Genomic DNA, 25442 nt, shown 5'->3' on the forward strand with positions numbered 1-25442 from the left:
ATCAGAAAGAGCAGAGTATGGACATCCCTCCTTTTGATACTGGCTCTCTCGATCAGGCACTGAGCACCTTCGAATGGGAGACTGCCCTGGGAAACCATCAGCAAACCTGCCACATTTGTTTATCATGCTTCCATGATGCTTGGGGTGGGGGTGGGGGAGGGGGGGCGGGGGCTCTGCTGCTGAGAAATGACAACCTTACACAAACATTATTTAAGGCTTTTTGACTAGTGGGAGACCAACCATAGGCCTTCCAGACAGAGTCTACATCAAGCAGAGACAGGGGAATGGCTAGTACCCTTTCCAAATACCACCTTCTTATCGAAGTCAATGTCTCCCAGTCACCAAACTTAGCCGGAGGGAGCCAATTCAATAAACCTGAACTGTGAACATCATCATTGAGGGAAATATCTAAGTACTTTCAGCCAAGGTCTTGACTTTAACCTAAAAATCATTGCAAATTGACTCAGCATCGTACACTGAAATACTCCGCACTAAGTTTTGCGCAAACACAGCTGGGCAAGCCAAAATGGACAGGTTAGGTTTTCCACCTGCAATCTTATTCTAGGTTTGTTCAAACCAATGCCTAGCAATGTTTTGATTTAAACCAGCCAGAACAGAGAAATAACAGACCAGTACCTTAAATAATAGACCAATTTACTCACCATATTCCTTAACTTCAAATTCAGTGGTGTAGTTTACATGGCTGACCTCTTTGAAGCTCACAGCAATCTTCCATATTCCAATACTGGAAATTATATCAGTTAAGCAATTATCAACCATGATTATAATGAATGACACAGCAGGCTTGAATCACAGAATCTCTACAGTGAAGGAAGAGATCATTTGGTCCATTGAAACTGCACTGACCCACCACCCCCCATCCTATTCCCATTATCCCACATTTACCATGAGTAACCCACTGAACCTGTACATTCCTTGGCACTATGGGGCAATTTAGCCAGGCCAATCCATCTAATATTCACATCTTTGGATTGTGGGAGGAGACTGGAACACCTAGCAGAAACACATGCAGACATGGGGAGAAGGTGTAAACTTCAAATAGACAGTCACCTAAGGCTGGAATCAAACCAGGGTTCTCAATGCCTTCATTTTTGAAGGTCAATATCCCACACACTTTGCTAACCATTCTCTCAGTGTGTCCTGCCACATTCAACAGGTCAATCCATATTTACCCCTCAGATGGCGACTAGACAGACTACAGATGGAAAGACCTGGAAAATGGTGCACTGAGAAAAACCTAGCTCTCAAGGAACTCATTATTGATTTTCGGCAGGATGTTACTCATGCCCCCTACACATTAACAGCACAGAGATGGAACAAGTGGAGAGTGTCAAGCTCCTGGGAGTGGTCATCAAAAACATGGACTCTTCATGTGGAGGTACTGGTTATAAAGGCTCAACAATGTCTCTTCTTCCTCAGGTAGCTGAGAAAATTTGGTATGATGGCGAATACCCTTGCCAACTTTTATAGGTGCGCCATCAAGAGCGTTCTGTCTGGATGTATCACTACCTGGTATGGCGACTGTACCATTGAAGATCGGAGATGGTCACAGAAAGTGATGGACTCGGCCCAGACAATCACAAAGGCCAACCTCTCATCCATAGAATCCATCTACCAGGCCCATTGTCAAGGAAAGGCCGCCAGCATTCTCAAAGATCCATCCCACCCTGGCAATGCTTTTCTACAACCTCTAACCTCTACCATCGGGGAGAAGGTACAGAAGCCTGAACACGCACCAGCCGGTTTCAAAATAGTTTCTACCCTACTGTTTTTAGGATACTGAATGGACTCACAAACTCTTAGCATTCGCCTGTACCTGGGTTTTTGTTTTTGCCTATTATTTGTTTATCGATGCTACTTAACTCCGTGATCTGCTTATATTGCTCACAAGACATAGCTTTTCACTGAACCTCGGGACACATGACAATAAATTCAATTCAATTCAACGCCTCAGTTCCTACATTCACTTTGTTCTTTCATTGTTCTTTTCACCTACATCCAGTCTCCCTAATCCTTCCACCAAATACACCACCTCACACTTTTCTGTGTTAAATCCCATCTGAAACTTGTCCCCATATTCTGCTAGCCTAGGTCCCGCCACAGGCATTTCATTGTATTTCACTGTCAGTCACACCACTAAGTTTGGTATCACTGACATTTCAATATTTGCCTCTTCTGTATCCCACAGTCCTAGATGTTTCTCTGCAACAATAAAAGCTCTGGAGCGCCCAGTCAAGGTCAGAGTACTGTGGCAATGTCACTGAGTTCCAGTGCTTCAAGCTAATGCTCAAATCCCACCACAACAGCTGGCGACATTTAAATGCAATTGATTAATTTAGAATGGGGGTCTCAATCAGGGTGATCAGAAAATTATTGTTGTAAAAACCCACCTGGTTCACAACTATACTTTAGGCAAAGGAATCTATTGACATCCTTATCTATCTGGCCAACATATGACTCCAAACCATGTTGGAAATGGGGTTGATCCTTCCCTAATCTCTGAAATAGTTCAGAAAGCAACTCAGTTGCATTTAACTATTACAGAATCAAAGAGAAATGAAACAGGGAGACCACCAAACATGGACATGGGGAGTTATATTTACATCTACTCACTCCTGCTCACTCAGACTCAGATTAATGGCCACTCATTGCTCCCTCACGTCCACATTGGTATTCTCCCATCACTCTCACACCTGCTCCCCTTGTTCTTGGATTGGTTGTCATAAGTCACTTTCTGAACTCTTCTTAATAATTTCAGAAAAATCAAAATTGAAGACAATGTTTTTTGATACTACGTTCAATTCTGAACAGATGATGTCCAGTATGTCAGTAAAATATTATCACAGTCAGAATTTGTGTGTTCCTTATTTACTGATTATGATCACGACATTGATATGTAAATACATGGCAACACCTCCACATATAAGGTCTCCTCCAAGCCCTCTCACCATCCTGACCTGGAAATATATCACCATTCCTTTCGTGTCACTGGGTCAAAATCCTGGAACTCCCTACACCAAAATCCTGCAACTCACTGTCACCTTCTCCAGGGCAAATAGAATTGGGCAAATACTCACACCTGATGAGTGAATTAACAAAAATGTTTATTTTACCAAACTCCCATATGCACCTTTTACACTTACTTTGTAATCTTGGGAATTGGAAAGGTCTGTCCGATTATGCCAGAAGTTCTGCCAATTGCTGGAGTCCTCTTCACAATAACACCTTGTGGATTCTGAATGAAAGATTTGTAGTGAAAAACGTTTTCTGTCCTGACTAGAAGAAATAATTAATGGCTATGGCAACCAATTGCTTTCTTTAAACACTCTACTAGAGTACACATCCAAACACTTCACCAACATATTTGTTTCTTTCAGACACAGAATGCAATTCTAACACTCGGCTGTATGGTCAACTAACAGTGATACCCATGAATACCAGTTCATCCGAAAGGAAGTTTCAGGTGCTAAAGAAGGAGGTTTTCTTCCACTCACCGTTTTGTGGGAATTCACATGTACAATCTTTAAAGTTTCATTTGCAATATTGTCTTAAGCAGTGACAAAAAAAGCTAATCCTTCCCTCCTGGGATTCAACAAAACCAGAATTATGAACAGAGCAATCCTTGTGCTTCACTTGATTAGATTAGATTACTTACAGTGTCGAAACAGGCCCTTCGGCCCAACAAGTCCACACCGACCCGCCGAAGCGCAACCCACCCATACCCCTACATATACCCCTTACCTAACACTACAGGCAATTTAGCAAGGCCAATTCACCTGACCCGCACATCTTTGGACTGTGGGAGGAAACCAGAGCACCCGGAGGAAACCCACGCAGACATGGGGAGAACGTGCAAACTCCACACAGTCAGTCGCCTGAGGTGGGAATTGAACCCAGGTCCCTGGTGCTGTGAGGCAGCATGCTAACCACTATGCCACCGTGCCGCCCGGTAAATCCATTGAACCAGTCAATCTGCATCCACAGCATTGTCTGTCACTGCAGCAGTTACCACAAGTCCTCCAGCAATGCCTGCTTTTGTGCTGCAAATACTCCTGGCAGCATTATGGTGGGAGAAACAGAGATCATGTTTTGACTCTGATATGACTCTTCAGAACATATATTGGATTGGAAGTGTTAACTCTGTCCCTCTCTTTTCTAAAGATGCTGCCAGATTTGCTCAGTATTTCCACCACTTCCTGTTTTCATCCTGAACACTGGCTCAGCTGGATTTTAAGCATGTTTCATTTTATAAAATTCCTGTGAAATTCTAAGGGTCCAGAAAGGTACAACATAAATGTATGTTGTTACTGTAATAGAATCCCTAGGGTGTGGAAACAGGCCATTTGGCCCAACAAATCCACATTGACCCTCCAAAGAGTAGCCCACCCAGACCCATTCCCCTACCCTCTTACTCTACATTTACTAGCGCACCTAACCTACACATCGCTGAACATTACGGGCAATTCACCCCCAACCTGCACACCTTTGGACTGTGGGAGGAATCGAGAGCACCCAGAGAAAGCCCAGTCAGACATGGGGAGAATGTGCAAACTCCACACAGACAGTTACCTGAGGCTGGAACCAAACCCGGGCCCTGCCGCCGTGAGGCAGCTGTGCTAACCACTGAGCCACCACACTGCCCAGCTGCAATCCTAAATGGGATCAGGTAACCCTGCTCTGTCCAGAGGTTTGAGCAGATACCTATCTGGTTCAGCCCCAACTTCACAGACCGAGATATCGAGGAGCTCCAAATCTCACTGTGTGAGGCGTGAGCCAAACAGATTTAGATTTGTCGTTACGCATGATAATATACATTACCACAAAATCAACCAGGGCGCTTGTTCTGATAGGTTTCATGTCATTGTCCACAGTAAGCAAACGGTAATTAACTAGAGAAAAAGGGAATAACAATTCATTTACATTGTATGCTTTCACAATGAACTGAAATGCAGGTTTTTTTCGTTAATAACAGTGTTGTGAATGAATAAATATTATGATGATTTGTTCCGTCCATATACAGGCATCCCACTGGCCTCCCTGTCAGTGCCTCAATTTTTGGAGGATTTTTATTTGTGTGACTGTAACTGCTGAACGTTCACATTACTGAAGACCTGCCCTGTTTCTCATCTTGCCCTCACAGACTCACTGGAACCTTTCCCAAAGGGTATAAATGCATCTGCTGCACTAAAATGGTGGGATAGTGGTTAGCATTGCTGCCTCGCAGATCCTGGACCTGACTTCAATACCATTCTCAGCTGTTGTGTTTGCTCATTCTCACTGTACCTGCATGGCTGTGGTCCGGTTTCCACTCACAGCCCACAGATGTGCAGGTTAGGGTAGAGAGTGGCCATGCTAAATTTCTCCACAGCGTCCAGGGATGTGCAGTTTTGGTGGGTAGCCATGGGAATGGGGTCGGGGGCGGGTTTGGTTGGGATGTTTGTCAGAGAACCGACATGAGTTCGAAGGGCTGAACGACGTGCTTCCACATTCCACACGACTGGATAAGGAACGGATGTGTCTGGGAGTCCGGGACCAGGCAGCCACCTCCTAATGTGGGGCTTAAAGCGGGGCGAGACTACGGGGTGGGGTGAGGATATGAGAGAGTGGCAGTCACTCAATCTCCATGGAGATGTGACAAGCGCAGAGACACTGCAATCTGTCCACAGGGAATAAAGTCCGGCCTATTGGAAATGCAACAAATTCTCCCATCAGGACTGATGAGGATCAGTAGAAGTCTCCTCCCCAGGTTACTTGACCTACTACCTTCCAGATAAAGGATAATGCTTATTCCTTGAAATCTTGGGCAAATGGAGGATGTACTGAGGCTGGGTGATGGGGATCCCTGAGAGCTGCAGCATTGTGTTGAGTTAAAAGCATCCTGTGTTCAGACAGAGCAATAACCTCTGCATCCTGCAGTGCAGCAGCAATGCAGGCGGGACTCATGGGGAACCTCCTTCAATAGACCTGATTGTGGGGTGGTGGGGGGAGGGGGTTAGAGTGAGTGAGGGAGGACACTGCAACCAATAGTGTCAGTGATCCTCCGCAGGAGGTAAATGCAGTAACAGGGATAGAGTCATAGAGAGGTACAGCACGCAACAGACCCTTCGGTCAAACTCATCCATGCCGACCAGATATCCCAACCTAATCTCAGCCCATCTTAGCCCATATCCCTCTAAACCCTTCCTATTCATAAAACCATCCAGATGCCTTTTAAATGCTGTCATTGTACCAGCCACCACCACTTCCTCTGGCAGCTCATTCCATACACGCACCACCCTCTGTGTGAAAGATTTGCCTCTTAAGTCACTTTTATATCTTTCCCCTCTCACCCCAAACCTATGCCCTCTAGTTCTAGATGGCAGAAGATCACAAATCCTCTCCCTTCATCGCTGTCCCAGGCCACGGATACCACACTGATCTGAGGGGCACCTTCAGACCAGGTTGACTGGGTCTGTTGCCATGGTCTCCTCTGACCATCCTGAGGAAATAGGCTGGTGCTCCTATGCACAGCCCCACTCACCAGGACCTCCACCTTACGCTGTTCTGTTTCCAAGTCACTGTCAGTAAACCGGATGCCACAAAAAGGGAGGGCAGTTTGCAGCTGGCACCAATTAACCTGGCGCAATGCTGGCCTTTAAACGGGGTGCTGCCAGTGGGTGGGATTGCTACGAGGTTCTGTGAGCGCCTCATGGTGAAGGCCCAGTGCTTACATCATGAAGATCACGTGCTAGAGCTCATTGAGAGCAACCCTCCACAACATTGACACTCTGCTGACCTCTGGGTAAATTCAGTGCGCAGTATAACTCAGATAACCTAATGGAAAGGAAACACAACACTGCTGTAAAAGAGATCACTGTTCTGAAGTTGGCCTGCCTTATGCTGATGAGGTAATGGTGAGAATTTGGCTGTATGTTTGGCAGAGGAAGAGGTCATTTAGGCTCTCCAGCCTGTTTCAATGTTGAAGGAGATCACAGCTGACCTGTGACCTAACTCCTTACACCTGCCTTGAACCCATAATACAGACAATTGTTGATGCTCCATCACTTAACATGTTAAAGTAGATTTTTTTTATCTCTAGGTAAACCAGTGGATGTGGGGCAGGCTAGAAAGTAGAAGGTAAGGCACAATATCAGCTACGATTGTTGGAATAATATAGTGAGTTTGAGAAGCAATGTGACCTACTCCTGACCCTTCCTCTTATATTTTAGTGTTTATTAGCACTTGGTGATCAAAACTCTACCAATCTCAGTTTTAAATTTAACAAATTATTTTACATCGGTTGCTATTTGAGAAAGTAAATTCCAAATTTCTGCAACTGTTTCTGTAAAGAGGTGGCTAAATACTTGTCTTCAGTGGTTTTAATGCAGACATTTTTATCCCTGAAATGGCAAGAGTTCTATCCTCCATTTCCAACACCCCTCAACTTGCTGTCACCTCCTTACCCCATTTCTCACACCCACGCATTCAAACTTCATTCATGCATTTGAGAGATATCAAGTCGTAATTACCAGTCTGAGTTGGTGTGTAGATTGGTTTATCAGTCTGGATAAATATGTGTCCTAATTGATATGAAATAAGGATAACTCGCTCCAAGTGAAACACTGATGATTGTGCTTCCAACAGCACATACTGGGGCAAGGAAGATTCTTGTCTAACTTTTTCCCTAGGTATCTGGAAAGGAAACATAGAGAGAAATAATAATTGAATAAAATGTAGTTATTTCGCAATAAATGTGCAGGGGTGGTTTTGTGCATGTGGTATATGTTGTGTGCCTGTGTTTTTACATGTGTGTGTGTTTAGTGTGTGTTACATGTGTATGCGTATGGTGTGTGTTTTATGTTTACTTAGTGTGATGTTTGTGTGTTTTTTGTACATGTGTTGTGTGTGTTTAATGTATCTTGTGTGTCTTTTTTTGTGTGCGTATCGTGTGTGGTGTTTAGTATATCTGTTTCTGTTTGTGTGCATGTGTATCTGTGTGAGTGCATTTGTGTCTATGTGTGTGTGTGCATGTGTGTATGTATGTGTCTCTATGTGTGTGTATGTGTGTGTGTGTGTGTATGCGTGTCTATGTGTGTGGGTGTGTGTGTGTGTGTGTGTGTGTGTGTGTCTGTATGTGTCTGTGTGTGTGTGTGTGTGTGTGTGTGTGTGTGTGTGTGTGTGTGTATGTTTGTGTGTGCACCAAAGTTTCATTGCTTACATCCAGAAATGGACACAGAGAAATTCAGGATGGAAAAGCAAGGGTCTCCAGGTGAGGATGAGAGAAGGGTAGAAATTCAAAATAGAAATCACTGAAGATTTCTAATTCATGAGAGCGCAGGAGGCAACATTGAAAGTCACCAACGTACCACAGAAGAGATGGAGGACATGGCCTGACTAGCACTAGAATAATGGCATTTCACATCTCCCACAAAAAGATGGGCATGACTGGGACCTCTGTGAGGATCCATAGCAACAACTTTCATTTGGAGCAGGTGAGCCATGTTGAAGGATAAGTTGGGGAAGATATTGTAGGAAGTTAGGGAAGAAATTACAAGGCCCCTATCAGAAATATATGTATATATAACCACAGGTGAAGGGTCAGGGGACTGGAGGGTGGCTAATGTTGTGTCTTTATTCAGGAAAGGGTCGTAAAGAAGGCATTTAGCACCCTTGCCTTCATTGCTCAGACTATTGAGTGTAGGAGTTGGGATGTCATGGTGGGGTTGTACAGGATGTTGGTGAGGCCTCTTCTGGAGTACAGTGTGCAGTTCTGGTCATCCTACTATAGGAAGGATATCATTAAATTGGAGAGGGCTCAGAAAAAAAGATTTACCAGGATGCTACAGGGCTGGAGGGCTTGAGTTATAAGAAGAGACTGAAAAGGCTCAAACTTATTTTACTGGGGTGGAGGAGGTTGAGGGGCATCTTTATGGAGGTTTATAAAATCATGAGGTTCCAAGATAAGTTGAAAAATAAGGGTCTTTTCTTGAGTGTGCGGAAGTTCAAAACTAGAGGATATATTTTTAAGGTGAGAGGAGAAGGTTTTAAAAAGGACATCAGAGGCAACTTTTTTTACACAGAGAGTAGTTCATGTGTGACTGCCTGAGGAAATTTTATAGCTAGAACCTTCAAAAGATATTTGGACAGATATACGAATAGAAACATTTGGAAGGATATGGGCCAAATGCAGGTAAGTGGGACTAGTTTAAGTTTGGGAACACTGTAAGCATGGACTATTTGGAGTGAAGGAGGAGAAACTGAGGACTGCAGATGCTGGAGATCGGAGCTGAAAAATGTGCTGCCGGAAAAGCGCAGCAGGTCAGGCAGCATCCAAGGAGCAGGAAAAGAAGGGCTTCCTGAAGAAGGGCTTATGCCCGAAACGTTGATTCTTCTGCTCCTCGTATTTGGAGTGAAGGGTCTGTTTCCGTGGTGCATGACTCTAAAACACTAAGCTGTTCAGAGTGAGAACAAATTCAAACAGGTGAAAGAAGATGGGTTGGGTGTTCATTCGAGGAAGAAGCAGCAAGCTCTGACACTATAGAACATAGAACATAGAACATAGAACAATACAGCACAGAACAGGCCCTTCAGCCCACGATGTTGTGCCGAACATCTATCCTAGATTAAGCACCCATCCATGTACCTATCCAATTGCACCTTAAAGGTCATCAATGATTCTGACTCTACCACTGCCACGGGCAGCGCATTCCATGCCCCCACCACTCTCTGGGTAAAGAACCCACCCCTGACATCTCCCCTATACCTTCCACCCTTCACCTTAAATTTATGTCCCCTTGTAATACTCTGTTGTACCCGGGGAAAAAGTTTCTGACTGTCTACTGTATCTATTCCTCTGATCATCTTATAAACCTCTATCAAGTCACCCCTCATCCTTCGCCGTTCCAACGAGAAAAGGCTGAGAACTCTCAACCTGTCCTCGTACGACCTATTCTCCATTCCAGGCAACATCCTGGTAAATCTTCTCTGCACCGTCTCCAAAGCTTCCACATCTTTCCTAAAGTGAGGCGACCAGAACTGCACACAATACTCCAAATGTGGCCTAACCAAAGTCCTGTACAGCTGCAACATCACTTCACGACTCTTGAATTTAATCCCTCTGCTAATGAACGCTAATACACCATAGGCCTTCTTACAAGCTCTATCCACCTGAGTGGCAACTTTCAAAGATCTATGTACATAGACCCCAAGATCCCTCTGTTCCTCCACCTGACTAAGAACTCTACCGTTAACCCTGTATTCCGCATTCTTATTTGTTCTTCCAAAATGGACAACCTCACACTTGGCAGGGTTGAACTCCATCTGCCACTCCTCAGCCCAGCTCTGCATCATATCATATCTATCTTATTGGAAGATGGAGGTGGGAGAGAAATTGAAAGTCTATTGTTCAGGAGAGGTGATTAGGGCCAGAAATCTGGGAACTGGGGGCATTGGAAGAGTCACTGACTTAGGGAAAGTGATATTGTCTAAGAGGAGAACAACGATTGATTCAAGATGTGAAGAAGGAATTTCGATGGGGTTGGAGCAGGCTGGAACAAAGCAGACAGTCTTGGCTATGGATTTTAGGAAGGAGGTAGAATGGGTTAATCTGAACTGAAAGACGATGAGAATGAAGGCTGTGAAGGGGCGATCCCCAGAGGAGATCATTATGTTGACCCAGACCAGTGTTTATTAAGGTATTCTAAATAAAGCCTGTTACCTTGTGAAGCTACAAGATAACTGAACAAAATTATTTAAACATTTCTATTCTGAAGAAGGATCGCTGAACCCAAAATATTAATACAGCTTTCTCTCCACAGATATTGCCTGACCTGCAGAGTTTTTACAGCAATTTACAGGTTTGCTTTGAAGTTTTAATGCTTTCAGTTCACCTACCTGAACTGGTACTGAAATTAGGTAATTATTAGTTGATGATAATCGGCCTTCAGTTCTAAAAATTGTGTAAGTTTTAGTGAAAAATGATAAACGAATTTCAACATTTAAGTCTTGGTTGCTGTGGTAGCTTTCCACAACGATATTTTCTTCATTTTCGACTCGCAGAATATTTGGGGCAGTCAGTACGAATCTGTCAGAATAAATAAAGAAATTACCATTTCCTCAACTGCAGTTATATTTAGCAAACCCAAAACTAATCGGTCCTCTAACCATTACAGAGCAGAAATCGCCTTTACCTCCATTGATTGAAATAAAACAAATCGCAATAAATGGGCCAGAAACAGAAATAGCTGGAGAATCTCAGCGGGTCTGGCAGCAACCGTGGAGAGAGAAACAGAATTAACCTTTCCAATCTGGGATGGCTCTTTCTCAGAGTTCCTTCCTCTGCAGAGGTCAGGCCAGACTCCAAACATTAACTTGGTTTCTCTCTTTGCAGATGCTGTCAGACCCGCTGAGTTTCTCCAGCAATTTCTGTGTTTGTTTCAGATTTCTAACGTACACAGCACGTTGTTTTATTTCAGCGTAAAAATGGAACGTTGTTATCAACTGTAACCGCAATCTGGATGATTTATTCAATGTTTGGCACCATCACTTCTAAGCTCCAATAACAGGATCCTCTCCCTCTCAGCTGAAAGGCTTCACTCTTAAAGCTCCCAAAGCTAATCACATGTTTGGGATCTGCATAACGTAAGAGTCCAAGTCCACTGTGATTCAGTTCATGGCCGACTATATCTCAACATCATTCACAGGACTATTTTCCAAACCCCTCACACCCTAACTCAACCCAATGTCTGTGGAGAAAGTGAGGACTGCAGATGCTGGAGATCAGAGTCAAAAGTGTGGTGCCAGAAAATCACAGCAGGGCAGGCAGCATCTGAGGAGCAAGAGAATTGACGTTCTGGCACAAGCTCTTCATCCAGAATGTCTGAAGTTCCAGTTGCCCACATTTGGTCCACATCCCTCTCAACATTCCTGATGAAGAGCTTGTGCTCGAAACGTCGACTGGTTTTGAAAAGTTGAACAGGACCCAATTCAGACTTGGAACCAGGAACGATCCTGATCAGTCCAGGATGAGCAAGTGGTGTCCTCTTCTGAGTTCAGGACAAAGAACCTGCTCATTATTTCACTGCTTTCCTTTCACACCAGTTTGGAATGTCAGGATTTGTATCCACAGCAACGATGTCCCAATGACTCATGAATGCAGCCTATCATTCAGTCATGGCTGGGACATGGAGTCACAGAGTAATACAGCATGGAAACAGGCCCTTCGGTCCAAACTGGTCCATGCTGACCACGGTGCCCACCCAGCTAGTTCCAATTGTCCGCATTTGGTCCTTACCCCTCTAAAACCTTCACATTCCAAGTACTTACACAAGAAATGTTGCTATTGTACCTACCTCAACCACTTTCTTTGGCAGCCCCTTCCAAATCTGCACCACGCTCTGCGTGACGAAGTCACCTCTCAGGTCCTTCTTAAATCTTTCCCCTCTCACCTTAAACCTAGTTTTCATTTCCCCAACCCTGGAAAAAAAACCATCTGCATTCAACCTATCAATGCCCCTTATGATTTTTCATGCCTCAGTCAGGTCACCTCTCATTCTCCAACGTGCCAAGGAATAAAGTCCTATCCTGGCCAACCTCTCCCCATCACCCAGGCCTAATGGTCCTGCCAATGCCCTCACAAATCCTCTTTGCACTTCTTCCAGTTTAACTATGTCTTTCCTACAACAGGGTGACCAAAACTGGAAAGAATACTCCAAGTGCAGCCTTACCAATGACTTATACAACTGTAACATCCCAACTCCTGTACTCAATGCCTAGCGAAATAGATTGAGGTTCATCCATTGCAAACAATCGGACCCAGAAGGGCCCTCGCTGCCAAGATGTAGCCCACCCAGCATTAGTTGACTGCAAAATCTCAGTGAGACTGCTCCCAGAAACACAGAAGAGGCAGTCAGACAACTACCAGGAGAAAAAAAAAACCCTTCAAGTTCCGAATATTGGCTTGCTTGTGGACTTCCACAAAAAAAAGGTAAGCAGAGTTCTGAATGGAAAAATAACCTGGAGTTGTCACTACAGTTTCCCAGCATTTGCTATTACCCTCTCCAACAGGAAAGCCCAGGTGGGCTAAACCTGTATCCTCTGTAAGATCTGGGGGCACTTGACTGGGTGGATGTGGAAGGAGTGTTTCCTCATGTAGAGGCATCTGGAACTATGGGTCGCAGTTTAACAATAAGGGGGCACCCATTTAAAACTGAGATAAGGAAATAGTTTTATTTTCTCTCAGAAGGTTGTGAGCTTTTGGAATTCTCTTCCTCAAAAGGCAGCGGATGCAGTATCTTTAACGTTTTTTTTGGCAGGTAGAGACAGGTAGATTCTTATTGGGATGGAATATTGTCGGGGAAATGTGGGAATACAGAGTTGAGGTTAAAATCAGATCAGCCACCAACTTATTGAATGTCGGAGCAGGTTGGAGGGGCCGAATGGCCTACTCTTATCGCTTTGTTCGTACGATCCCAGTAAACCTTGGTAACTGGGCCATACTGAAGTAATTTCTTCCAAAAAGACCACTCCCATGCTGCCGCTCTGTGTACACGTAACAGGTAGGACAGGTAGGATAACACTAATCCCTGAAAGAGTATGTAAGGAAGGAGGCCGATCTCTCCTGGATGCAGTGAAGCAATAATTTTCTATCTTTTGTTACAATCCCTCTTGGTTCCAGACAGAATGGTGGAGGACAGTTCAAGGCACAGTGTCAATGTCAAACAATGAATGACCCCAAGACTGCACCCATAGCTCATAATATTTCTAAACTACGATAGAGACAGGCCTTAAATCAGATCTGAAACTGGAAAGTGGCTATTCAAGTTTTTCCATTGAAGTTGAGGCATAATCATGGCACTTAATGCTTTGCTATAGCTGAGACACAAATTGCTTAGCCTTTCTCGGAACAGATTGTACCTGCAGAAGTGATCACAGATATCTACTTTTCCTTGGATGTTGTTGGTAACTTCCCTAAATTGATGCACCTTCCCTGCAGCGATGCAGAAAATATCCGTCAGTGGGAAGGTGAGCCTGTGATGCGCATAATGTCAGAATTCTGAGGGAATAGTTATTGAATGACCAAGTTCAGAGAGAAACTGTATGGACTACTGAACATAGGAGTATAAGAAATAATCCTCCTCAAGCATGCTTCACCATGCAGTAGGATTGATAGGACGCATACACTCTCCTGTGATTTCCCTGTAACCAGGATCTTTTTCCAGCCTGAAATATGCACAAGGGCTCTGCATACCCCCACAGCTCTCTGTAACAAGGAGTTCCAATGATCCACTCTGAGGGACTGGTGCTGTGACCTGCTCACTGAAAGGGCGATCAAATCAGTACTGCAAATGAAGGTATCTTGAGAAACAGTCGGATCCCTTAAACTGATCAAAAAAGGTAATTATGATATAAAGGATGCTTAAGAGATGACAAAATATCCCAATGCTTCCGACGCCTCCCCTTCTCACTCAAACCCCAGCCAGCAAACGTCTCATTCACAGGATCACATCACAGAAGCTGTCCGATCTGCCAAATTTTCTAATATGGTTGGTTATTTATGAAACGGAAAGAGTCCATAATACTTACAGTGGGCTACAGTGGAACAGTGCTGGAAGAAAGGCCAACAGAGCAAGTAACAAAAAGGCTCCCCTCATGTCTGCAGGCCACCTGACTAGCACAAACCTCTCCCAAACATCTGGTTAGGTTGTATGGAGAAACGCACAAACATCAATGAATATTTAAGTTGGTAAATTGTGCTCATGTTTGCCCTGAGAAAAAAAAAGGTCAAATATTTACTTGTTTACTTTCAGGTTAATTTAAACCTAATGCTAGCTGGAAATCCGGGAATCAGATATTTCCTAACTTTGTAGCTTCAGAAATTAAAGTTTACATCATAAATTACGTAAACAGTCATGTTATTTATTGCAAAGCCATATGTTTTTTGAAATCAGAAATGACTTTATTTATTGCTGATTAAACTTAAAAAGGATTTAAACAGTAGTTTCCAAGAGGCAGACATTGGGATGGCCCTTTCAGAAATATGCAAATCTAAGATATTATAAAATGTAAGAGAACGTTGGGGCAGGAAAGAAATGAAGGTGATTGATAAGGTCTGTAGCTATCTACTGTTAAGTTGACAGTGTTTTTAAGTTAATAAAAAGTGTGTCACACTCCAATCAAACAGATGTTACCATCAGGTTTTGCTTGTGGCTATATTGAGATGTTAAGAAACGATTGATGGCATGAAAAAAGAATTTGCTGCCTTTGGAAAAAGATTGTCAACATTATAAAGTGTTCCACGTTAAAAGCAAAGCAGTGAAGGATAGAAATTAAGCCAATCTTTGAACACATTTAAATAGGTTTGTGTACAGAAATATTTGTTGCAAACGTACAGATCATGACCAAACGACTGAAATTTCAAATAGAAGTAAACTACAACAGATGAAGGAGATTTGAAATAAAAACAAAGAAAAGAAGAAACTCAGTAGGTCTCCAAAGAAGAGTCATGGGATGTGAAATGTTAACTCTGTTTCTCTCTCTCAATCGATGCTGCCAAGTTTTTCCTGCAATTTTGACTTTTGAGAACTGAAATTTCACTTCCTCCCTCCTTGCAGCATGTTTCACAGCTCCCTAATCACCTGAAAGCACTTTCAGCTCAGAAAGGATTTCTGAAATGTAGTCACTGTTGTAGGAAAAGCAGCTGCTCGCTTCCACAAAACAAAGACCCAGAAATCTTAATGTGCTGATGAACGGACAATTTGGTTTACTTCAGAGATTAATATTGGTCACAACATCAGGAATAACTCCCCCACAGGTACGTAGCTCTTTGAAATTTGGTCCCAGGTAAACAGGGTGGTTAAAAACGCATTGAGAATACTTGCCTTCATTGCTCAAACTACTGAGTATGGGAGTTGAGGCGTCATGTTGAATTGTACAGAACATTGGTGAAGCCACTTTTGGAGTTCTGTGTACAATTCTGGAAGGAAGGATAAATTAAATTGGAGAAGGTTCAGAAAAGATTTACCAGGAAATTGCTGGGAATGGATATTTTAAGTTATAAGGATAGGCTGGGACTTTTTTCACGGTGGCACGGTGGCACAGTGGTTAGCACTGCTGCCTCACAGCGCCTGAGACCTGGGTTCAATTCCCGACTCAGACTGTGTGGAGTTTGCACGTTCTCCCCGTGTCTGTGTGGGTTTCCTCCGGGTGCTCCGGTTTCCTCCCACAGTCCAAAGATGTGCGGGTCAGGTGAATTGGCCATGCTAAATTGACCGTAGTGTTAGGTAAGGGGTAAATGTAGGGGTATGGGTGGGTTGCGCTTCGGCGGGTCGGTGTGGACTTGTTGGGCCGAAGGGCCTGTTTCCACACTGTAAGTCTAATAAAATAAAAAAAGTTGAGTTGTAACCTTACTGAGTTTTATAAAATCATGAGGGGCATAGATAAGATGAATAGCAAAGGTTTTTTCCCCTCTAGAATGGAGGAGTTTAAACCTAGCGGGCATATTTTTAAGGTGAAAGGAGAAAGATTTAAAAGGGAACTGAGAGACAACTTTTTCGCACAGAGAGTGGCTCGTATGTGGAATGAGCTGCCAGAGGAACTGGCAGATGCAGGTACAACACTTAAAAGACATTTAGATTGGTATATGGATAGGAATGGTTTAGAGGAATATGGGCCAAATGCAGGCAAGTGGAACTAGTTCAGTTTGGGAAACTTGTTCAGCATGGACGAGTTGGACCCAAGGGTCTGTTTTCATGCTGCATGGCTCTATGACTCTATGACTGGACGGCACGGTGGCACAGTGGTTAGCACTGCTGCCTCACAGTGCCAGAGACCCTGGCTCAATTCCCGCCTCAGGCGACTGACTGTATGGAGTTTGCACATTCTCCCTGTGTCTGCATGGGTTTCCTCTGGGTGCAGGTTAGGTGAATTGGCCATGCTAAATTGCCCATAGTGTTAGGTGTAGGGGAATAGGTCTGGGTGAGTTGCGCTTCGGTTGGACTTGTTGGGCTGAAGGGCCTGTTTCCACACTGTAAGTAATCTAATTCAGAAGAAGGCCAGTTAACCCATCATAACCAGGCTGGCCCTCCGAAGGAGTAATTTGCATTTGCGCCAGGAATACTCTATCCGAAAAGCTCAAAAATAATTGGTTTTTCAGGAAAGGACCTTTTGGTTTCTGCATCCAGTGTGTTTCATTCAGGCCCTTCAGAAATGAACTGTGTTTATCCTGAATGGGTGGACAAGTTAAATAAAGCCATAAACTTTACCTAGTCTGGTGAAACAAATTGCATCAAAAAATGTCCAACAGGGCATGTTTAACTGGCACTAAACTAGATAACATGACCTTGCAAGCTATGATCTGGCACTTGCAAGCTAAACATTGAGGGATACTCCCCTTCAACGTTATGATCACCAGCTTCAGATACAATTTTTGCAAAGAACTAAAGGCTAATAGGACATCAATTAAAAGACTAAAATGGACCATTGATTTCTCGTGCACTCTGAGAGGCTGCATTTTCCACTGAGACTGCTACTGCTGTAAGTGTCTCTCATCTCTAGCTTGTTCTTAATTCCAAGTAAGGCTTTCTTACTCTCAGTAATCCTGAAAGCACTTTATTTCATTGAGCTCTGTTGCATCAAGATGGAGGTTTGGTTGATTTGATATACAGGGTGATGCCAATTGCATGATTTCAATTCCCACACAGGCTGAGGTTACCACAATAGACTCTCCTTCTTAACCTCTTCCCTCGTCTGGAGCATGGGAACCCCCAAGCGTTACGACATGACAGTGAACCCCTCTGTTAATTAAACACCCAGAAAACCTCACCTCACTGCGTATTATGTTAAAGTATGAGTGACAGAGAACTCCCAAATTCCACTTTTTAAAGAAAATATCATCAATTTATTCTTTAACTCTAAAAGTGAACATTAAACAACAACTATTCACAACTCTAAGCCCCTTTTTTCCTTAGCTGCTTATTAGCTGCCTCCAACGCAACTGGATTTGATTCCTCACTCTGCAGGGCAGTAACTAACTAACACTCCCATTCCTCCATTTCCCTGTCTCAATTATAATAAGGCTTCAACATATTCACATGACATATCTGATACAAGTTTATCCTATCTGGCATCTCTACCAGACTTAGCTTTCTCTCAATTTGATAAGTTTTGAAGGGATCTCCTATCACTGATAACAATACGTCAACCCCACGGGAAAACGTCCGAATTTCAGAATTTTTACCTGCCACCTGCTTCATTCTATGCTGTACCCTCTTCAGGTGCTGCTTAGCTAACTCACCACCCGATTTAATCTCTCCCCCACCTCCGATGCATAATCCGCGAGTGAGCTCTCTGACTTTGGTCCTGTCAATTTGTCTTTACTTAATTTCAAAGGTCCTGTCACTTCATGTCACGAATATTAACTCAAAGGGAGTAAACTGAGTAGTTTCATTTGTGGTATTTCTAATATCAAACAACACGAATGGGATAACTTTATCCCAGTCATTCGGGTAATCCTGAGAGTACACTTTTAACATGGTCTTCAGGGTCTGATGCCACCTTTCCAAAGCTCCATGGGACTCAGGATAGTACACACTTAAGTGCTGCATACCTAAGCTCCTTAAAGAGCCCAGCAGTAAAATTAGACCCTTGGTCTGACTCAATCTCTCTGGGTAGCCCATACGCGTGAAGAAAGCTTCTAACTCCTGTACTACCCTTTTTGCCTTAATATCCCATCATGGAATTGCCTCCAGAAATCTGGTGTACACATCCATTATGGTTAGCAAGTACTGGTTCTCACTTTTAGTTTTAAGGAGGGAACGTACACAATCAACTTTAAACCATGTGAAAGGTTCTTCGAATGCGGGAATTGGCAACAAAGGGGCTGATTTTATTACTACCTGTGGCTTTACCTACCACTTGTATGACGTGTGGCAAAAGCTAACCACATCCTCATGTAGTCCAGGCCAACAGAAGTGCTTAACCTGAGTTTTCCTTACCTCCTAGGTGACCTCCTACAGGTAGTTCGTGTGCTACCAGTAACACCTCCGGTCTATACACTGCGAGCAACACAATCTGATGCACTTCTGCCCATTTCTCCTTTGCACTAACTTGCTGTGGTCTCCATTTTTGTCTTAAAATTCTATCTTTAAAATAATAACCCTCAGGAATACATTCTGATTCCTTTGCTGAGTATGCATCAATACATATTATCTTTTGTTGCCTCGTCTTTCTGTTGTAAGTCTATTAGCATTTCAGGACTAAATACTTCTGTCTGACCCTCTGCATGTTCAGGTTTTCCTGCACCATTACATCAAAAATGGTATCTGCTAACTGAACCTCAACTCCTTCGTCTTTCTGTTTAGTTTTTGCATCTTACTGTGACTTATGATTGTGGGATCTTCTTACTACACAGTCTGGAAAAATTTCAAGGTATTCTTCTTTTCACTCCTCAGTTCCCTGGTCTTCCTTGGGCTTCTCCACAACAAGAGGTGTCTCTCCCGCCTTGGATCCTGCTAAACTATTCCCAAGAACAAGCTGAATTCCTGGAACTGACATTCTGTCAATCACCCCCAATGTTACTTCCCCAGTCTTGAGTTGGCACTCCAACCCAACCTTACATAGGGGAACGCTACATTTCTGTCTGTATATGCCACAAATTACCACTCTCTTGGGTAACAGATCAGAAAGAGTGCTAATATGGTCATCTTTTACTATTAGAAAATGATTAGATCTCGTAGCTCTCAAATTTTATAACATCTTTCCATTCTCCTCTGTTCATTCTGAGTAAACTTTAAAATCTGATTGAAGATTTGTAGCTCGGGTATCCGTTGTTGTGGTTCTGCTCGCCGAGCTGGAAGTTTTTGCTGCAAACGTTTCGTTCCCTGGCTAGGGAACATCATCAGTGCTGTTGGAGCCTCGTGTGAAGCGCTGCTTTGATGTTTCTTCTGGTATTTATATTGGTTTGTTCTTGCCGCTTCCGGGTGTCAGTTTCAGCTGTAGTGGTTTGTATATGGTGTCCAGGTCAATGTGTCTGTTGATGGAGTTTGGGGATGAATGCCATGCTTCTAGGAATTCTCTGGCTGTTCTCTGTCTGGCTTGTCCTATGATAGTGGTGTTTTCCCAGTCAAATTCATGTTGCTGGTTGTCTGAGTGTATGGCTACTAGAGATAGCTGGTCGTGTCGTTTTGTGGCTAGCTGATGTTCATGGATGCGGATTGTTAGCTGTCTTCCTGTTTGTCCTATATAGCGTTTTGTGCAGTCCTTGCTTGGTATTTTGTAAACTACGTTAGTTTGGCTCATGCTGGGTATTGGGTCCTTTGTTCTAGTGAGTTGTTGTCTGAGCGTGGATGTTGGCTTGTGTGCTGTTATGAGTCCTAAGGGTCGCAGTAGTCTGGCTGTCAGTTCTGAGACGCTCCTGACGTATGGTAGAGTGGCTAGTCCTTTTGGTTGTGGCATGTCCTCGTTCCTCGGTCTATCTCTTAGGCATCTGGTGATAAAGTTGCGTGGGTATCCGTTTTTGGCGAATACCTTGTATAGATGTTCCTCTTCCTCTTTTCGCAGTTCTGGTGTACTGCAGTGTGTTGTGGCCCTTTTGAATAGTGTCCTGATGCAGCTTCGTTTGTGTGTGTTGGGGTGGTTACTTTCATAGTTTAAGACTTGGTCTGTGTGTGTTGGTTTCCTGTGTACCCTTGTGGTGAATTCTCCGTTGGGTGTTCTCTCTACTAATACGTCTAGGAATGGGAGTTGGCTATCCTTTTCTTCTTCTCGTGTGAATCGGATTCCTGTGAGTGTGGCGTTGATGATTCGGTGTGTTTTTTCTATATCTGTGTTTTTGATGATTACAAAGGTGTCATCAACATATCTGATCCAGAGTTTGGGTTGGATTTGTGGTATGGCTGTATGTTCTAACCTTTGCATAACTGCCTCTGCTATGAGTCCCGAGATTGGTGATCCCATGGGTGTTCCGTTGATTTGTTCGTATATCTGATTGTTGAATGTAAAGTGTGTGGTGAGGCACAGGTCCAGTAGTTTAAGTATGCCGTCCTTATTGATAGGTTCGGCCTCCTGTGTTCTGTTATGTATGTCCAGTAGGTTGGCTATTGTTTCTCTGGCTAGGGTTTTGTCAATTGAAGTGAACAGTGCCGTCACGTCGAATGATACCATGGTTTCTTCTTTGTCTATGTGTGTATTCCTGATGACGTCCAAGAATTCCTGTGTTGATTGTATGGAGTGTTTGGATCCGCTGACTAGGTGTTTCAGTTTTCGTTGTAGTTCTTTGGCCAGTTTGTATGCTGGTGTCCCTGGTAGTGATACTATGGGTCTGAGTGGGATGTCTGGTTTGTGTACTTTGGGTAGTCCATAGAATCTGGGGGTGTTGTTGCTTTCAGGTTTCATTCTTTGCTGGTCCGCTTTGGTTATCTGTCCGTTTTTTTGTAGATTCCTTAGTGTGTTGTTTATTCTATTGGTGAGTTGTGGTGTGGGGTCGGAATCCTTCATTTGGTAGGTGTTGGTGTCTGCGAGTAGTTGTTGTGCTTTACTGATGTAGTCTGATTTATCTAGGACACCATATACAAACCACTACAGCTGAAACTGACACCCGGAAACGGCAAGAACATCCATCAACAGACACATCGACCTGGACCCCACATACAAATCACTGCAGCTAAAACTGACACCCGGAAGCGGCAAGAACAAACCAATATAAATACCGGAAGAAACATCAAAGCAGCGCTTCACACGAGGCTCCAACAGCACTGATGATGTTCCCTAGCCAGGGAACGAAACGTTTGCAGCAAAAACTTCCAGCTCGGCAAGCAGAACCACAACAATGAGTAAACTTTATCCACAGAGGCAAAGTTTTAATAGAGATCAGGCACTAACTCAATACCCAGCCCCTGCCTAGTCTGTGCACTATACTGAAAGCCCTCAACTCATCTTGGGGTTTCCTTTACAACTTTCATTAATGCCACTGGCTCAGCCTCTTTTACCATACCTTTACCCACAATGCCTTTCTTTAACAACCAGCGCTGTGATTTTACGTGTCTCACTTTACCACAGTGGAAACACCTGAGGCCTTTCATCCCTTTTTCACCCGCTCAGTTTTCTTTTTTAACCTGTGGTAAACAGTATGCTCTACTCTTTGTTTTGTAGAATAGGATCTCCCATTCTCCCAATTTCTATCCCTCACAGGATGAATTCTTGCCGGAAGCTAAATTTTGCTTTATGCACCAATTGTGTATTCATCTGCCATCTCGGCCACTTTTCTCACTTCTTGAACTTTCTGTTCATCCACATGAACTCTTATCATCTCCTGAAGTGAGTTTTTAAACTCCTCCAACAAAATAACCTCTCCCCGAGACTCATAGATCAAATCTATTTTTAAGGCCCGCACCCATCTATCAAAATTACTATGTTTAAATTCTTTCAAACTCAACATTTGTCTGATCTGGTTCTTTCTTTGTGTTTCTGAACCACTGTCCGTACACTGCTGGTACCAATTCATAAGCACTCAAAGTAGCCTTTTTGACATCGGCATAATCTCTTGATCCCGCATCTGACAGCGCTGCAAATACCTCACTAGCTTTGCCTGCCAGCTTAGTCTGAATTAGCATTACTACAAGTTCTCTGGCCAATTTTTCAAATGAAATAAAGAAGGCTTCAACATCTTGCTCATCAAACTATGGCAGAGTTTTGACATGTTTGTATATATATCACTACTTTCTCTTTTCATTTCCATTCTGTTAACTTGACCTTCCTGACTAATTTGCAACTTTGGAAGTTCAAATTCTCTCTCTCTTTCTCTTTCTTCTCTCTCTCTTTGCTCAAGGTAAGAACCTTCTCTCTCTTTCTTTTTCCTCTATCCCTCTTTCTCTCCCTCTCTCTCTCTTTCATCTCTCATGGCTCTTCTTTCCCCTACTTTATCTTCTAGCTCAATTTGCCTCAGTTGTAATTCAAGTTTTTCTAAATCTACTCTACCTGAGTGCTTTTCTGATACACCTAAGCGCTTGATCAACTCCATTACAATTTCAGCTTTCCTTTAGTCACTGGTTAAACCCAAATCTAATCTATTTGCTAACTCTAAAAGTATGTCCTTTTACTGTCTTGGCAAATTTCAAACCCCAGAACCTCTTTAGCAATCTTAAAAGCCATTTCTCTCACTTCTAATGTGACCAAGCACAAGTAACTGAAAATAAACAAATTGTCTCACCTACATTTTATTTAAACACATAGGACATTAATCAGCAAAAGTTTAAGTCTGCTGGGGTCTTTCATACCCCAAATCTGTTCAAACCTGTCCAAATCACGGACCTGGTACAATAGTGAACCCTTCTGCTAACTAAACCAAACACCCAGAAAAGCTCAGCTCACCTCATAATCTGTTAAAATGTGAATGACAGAGAACTCCCAAATTTCACTATTTGAAGAAAATAATATCAATTTATTCTTTAATTCAAAAGGTGAACATTAAACAACACCTATTTACAACTCTAAGCCTCTCTTTCTCTTAACTGCTTATTAACTGCCTCGAACTCTATAACAATATATGGTCCCAATAAAAAACTTATTAAAATTGCATCAAATTAAATTCAAAAATGGCGTCTTCAGTGTCTTTCTTCATCCAGCTGATGTTCTCCCTGGGTCGTCTTCTTTCTTTTTACTGTGAAGGTGTTTCATATAAAAAGGTACCTTTCATTTAGAGTGTTTTTTGAATGGCGGTTGCTCTGTCTGACTTTCAAAATGTCTGTCTTTTTTATACCCCCAACATTGGATCGTCTTATTGGTTCAATGTTGGCAAAACAATAAATTCAAAGTTAATTGTATTTTAGTATCCTGGGGCATACTTTAAACTAATTTGTTAAATTTGAATTATTGTCAAAACAGCAACCAACTCAGGTATCTATTTCACGGCCAAAAGTTACATATTTTCAATTTTCCAGTATACATTGGGAGTGCTAGTTAGTCATATGACAGGTGCTTGTAAGCTCTCAGTGAAAAACAGCATTCACTCTCTCTTAAAGTACATACCTTCAATTTCATAACACTCCGAAGAAAAAAAATGAACCATCAATAATGAAAAAATGTATTTTTTCTTCTTAATCCCATTACATTGAAATACATAGATCATTTATCTAAATTTGTATTAATTTCTGCACACACACACATATAATCTTATTTCTATATTATCCTTTAAACCAGGGATAATGTATCTGCTATCACATATTTATGACCCACAGCATGTATAATTGGTAAATTAAAAGTCTGTAACATAAGACTCCAATGGAATAGTCTCATATTCCTGTCTTTAAAGCACTCTAAGGATGTAAGAGGATGGTGGTCTGTGTACGCAGCTGTCTCTGACACATTGTTTGTCATATAAACATTTAAACATCTTAAGGCCAGTACAAAACTCAATAATTCTTTCTTGATGGTAGAGTATTTTCTTTGATGGGTGTTGAGCTTCATTGAAACATAGTCAATTGGCTGTTCAAGTTCATCATCATTTTCCTATAACAGTACAACTGCAACTCATAGGTTTAATATCCTGGGGCATAATTTTTACTGATTGGTTAAATTTGAATTGTTGTTAAAACAGCAACCAACTCAGGTATCTATTTCACGGCCAAATGTTATATATTTTCAATTTTCCAGTACACTCTGGGACTGTTAGTTAGTCTTTTGACAGGTGCTGGAAAACCCTCAATACAAAACAGCATTCACCCTCTGTTAAAGGTACAGCACATGTTTTCAACTTCATAACCACCTGAACCAGTTCTCTCTCTCTGGTGGGAGAGCGGCCCTAAAGTCTGCCAGCACTGTAGTGACTTCACCTTTATATCATACGCCCTATGACCAAAGACATGGAGAGAAGGGGAAGGTGAATGGCATTCACTGCAAGTGTTTCCTCCTCAAAATTATCCATCAAAAAAACCAATGTCCCTAATGCCTATACCATCTTTAAAAACTTCAACAACAATCTCATGGTACATTAGGCACAAACACCCAGTGCCCATGGCATTGAGTTAGAATGGCTGACACTCTTTCACACAAGTAAGCACATTCTCTCACCCTAGTCACTGCATAACCAAGAGCCAGTCCACTTTACCTGGTCCTTGGTTGCATCCCAAGGACCAGCTACTCTGTCACTCTGCCATTCATCAAAACTTGATTGATATCTGTTGAGATTCACGGGGCCAAATGGAGTGTTTTGTTCTTGAAAACAAAAAGAAGAAGGCTTGGGATATTCTGACGACTGTCATTCTAGTGCTTGGGCCTGTGAAAATGAGTGTGACCAATCATTGATATTTGTCTCAAGTGTCTTACCAATACAGCACTCTCATGAAGCACTATGTCAAGGGTTCTCCTGGATACATAGCAGCAGGATGAGCAGGGTTTGGACTGGACCAGGGCTCCATATACTGCACTGGACCCACAAGAAGAGATTTTTC

General features: G+C 42.8%; 1 protein-coding gene across 1 annotated transcript in view; it reads right to left on the reverse strand.

Annotated features, from left to right (window-relative positions):
• Positions 1 to 22607, reverse strand: part of LOC132835853 (complement C3-like) — a 142535-nt gene extending 119928 nt beyond the window's left edge. Inside the window, 5 exon segments of the mRNA XM_060854949.1 lie at positions 663 to 745; positions 4835 to 4910; positions 7530 to 7692; positions 10894 to 11083; positions 22480 to 22607. Coding sequence (XP_060710932.1) covers positions 663 to 745; positions 4835 to 4910; positions 7530 to 7692; positions 10894 to 11083; positions 22480 to 22607 — 640 coding nt within the window.
• Between the last annotated feature and the right edge of the window lie 2835 nt (positions 22608 to 25442).

Source organism: Hemiscyllium ocellatum, chromosome 45 (assembly GCF_020745735.1).
Source record: "Hemiscyllium ocellatum isolate sHemOce1 chromosome 45, sHemOce1.pat.X.cur, whole genome shotgun sequence".
Lineage (NCBI taxonomy): Eukaryota > Metazoa > Chordata > Chondrichthyes > Orectolobiformes > Hemiscylliidae > Hemiscyllium > Hemiscyllium ocellatum.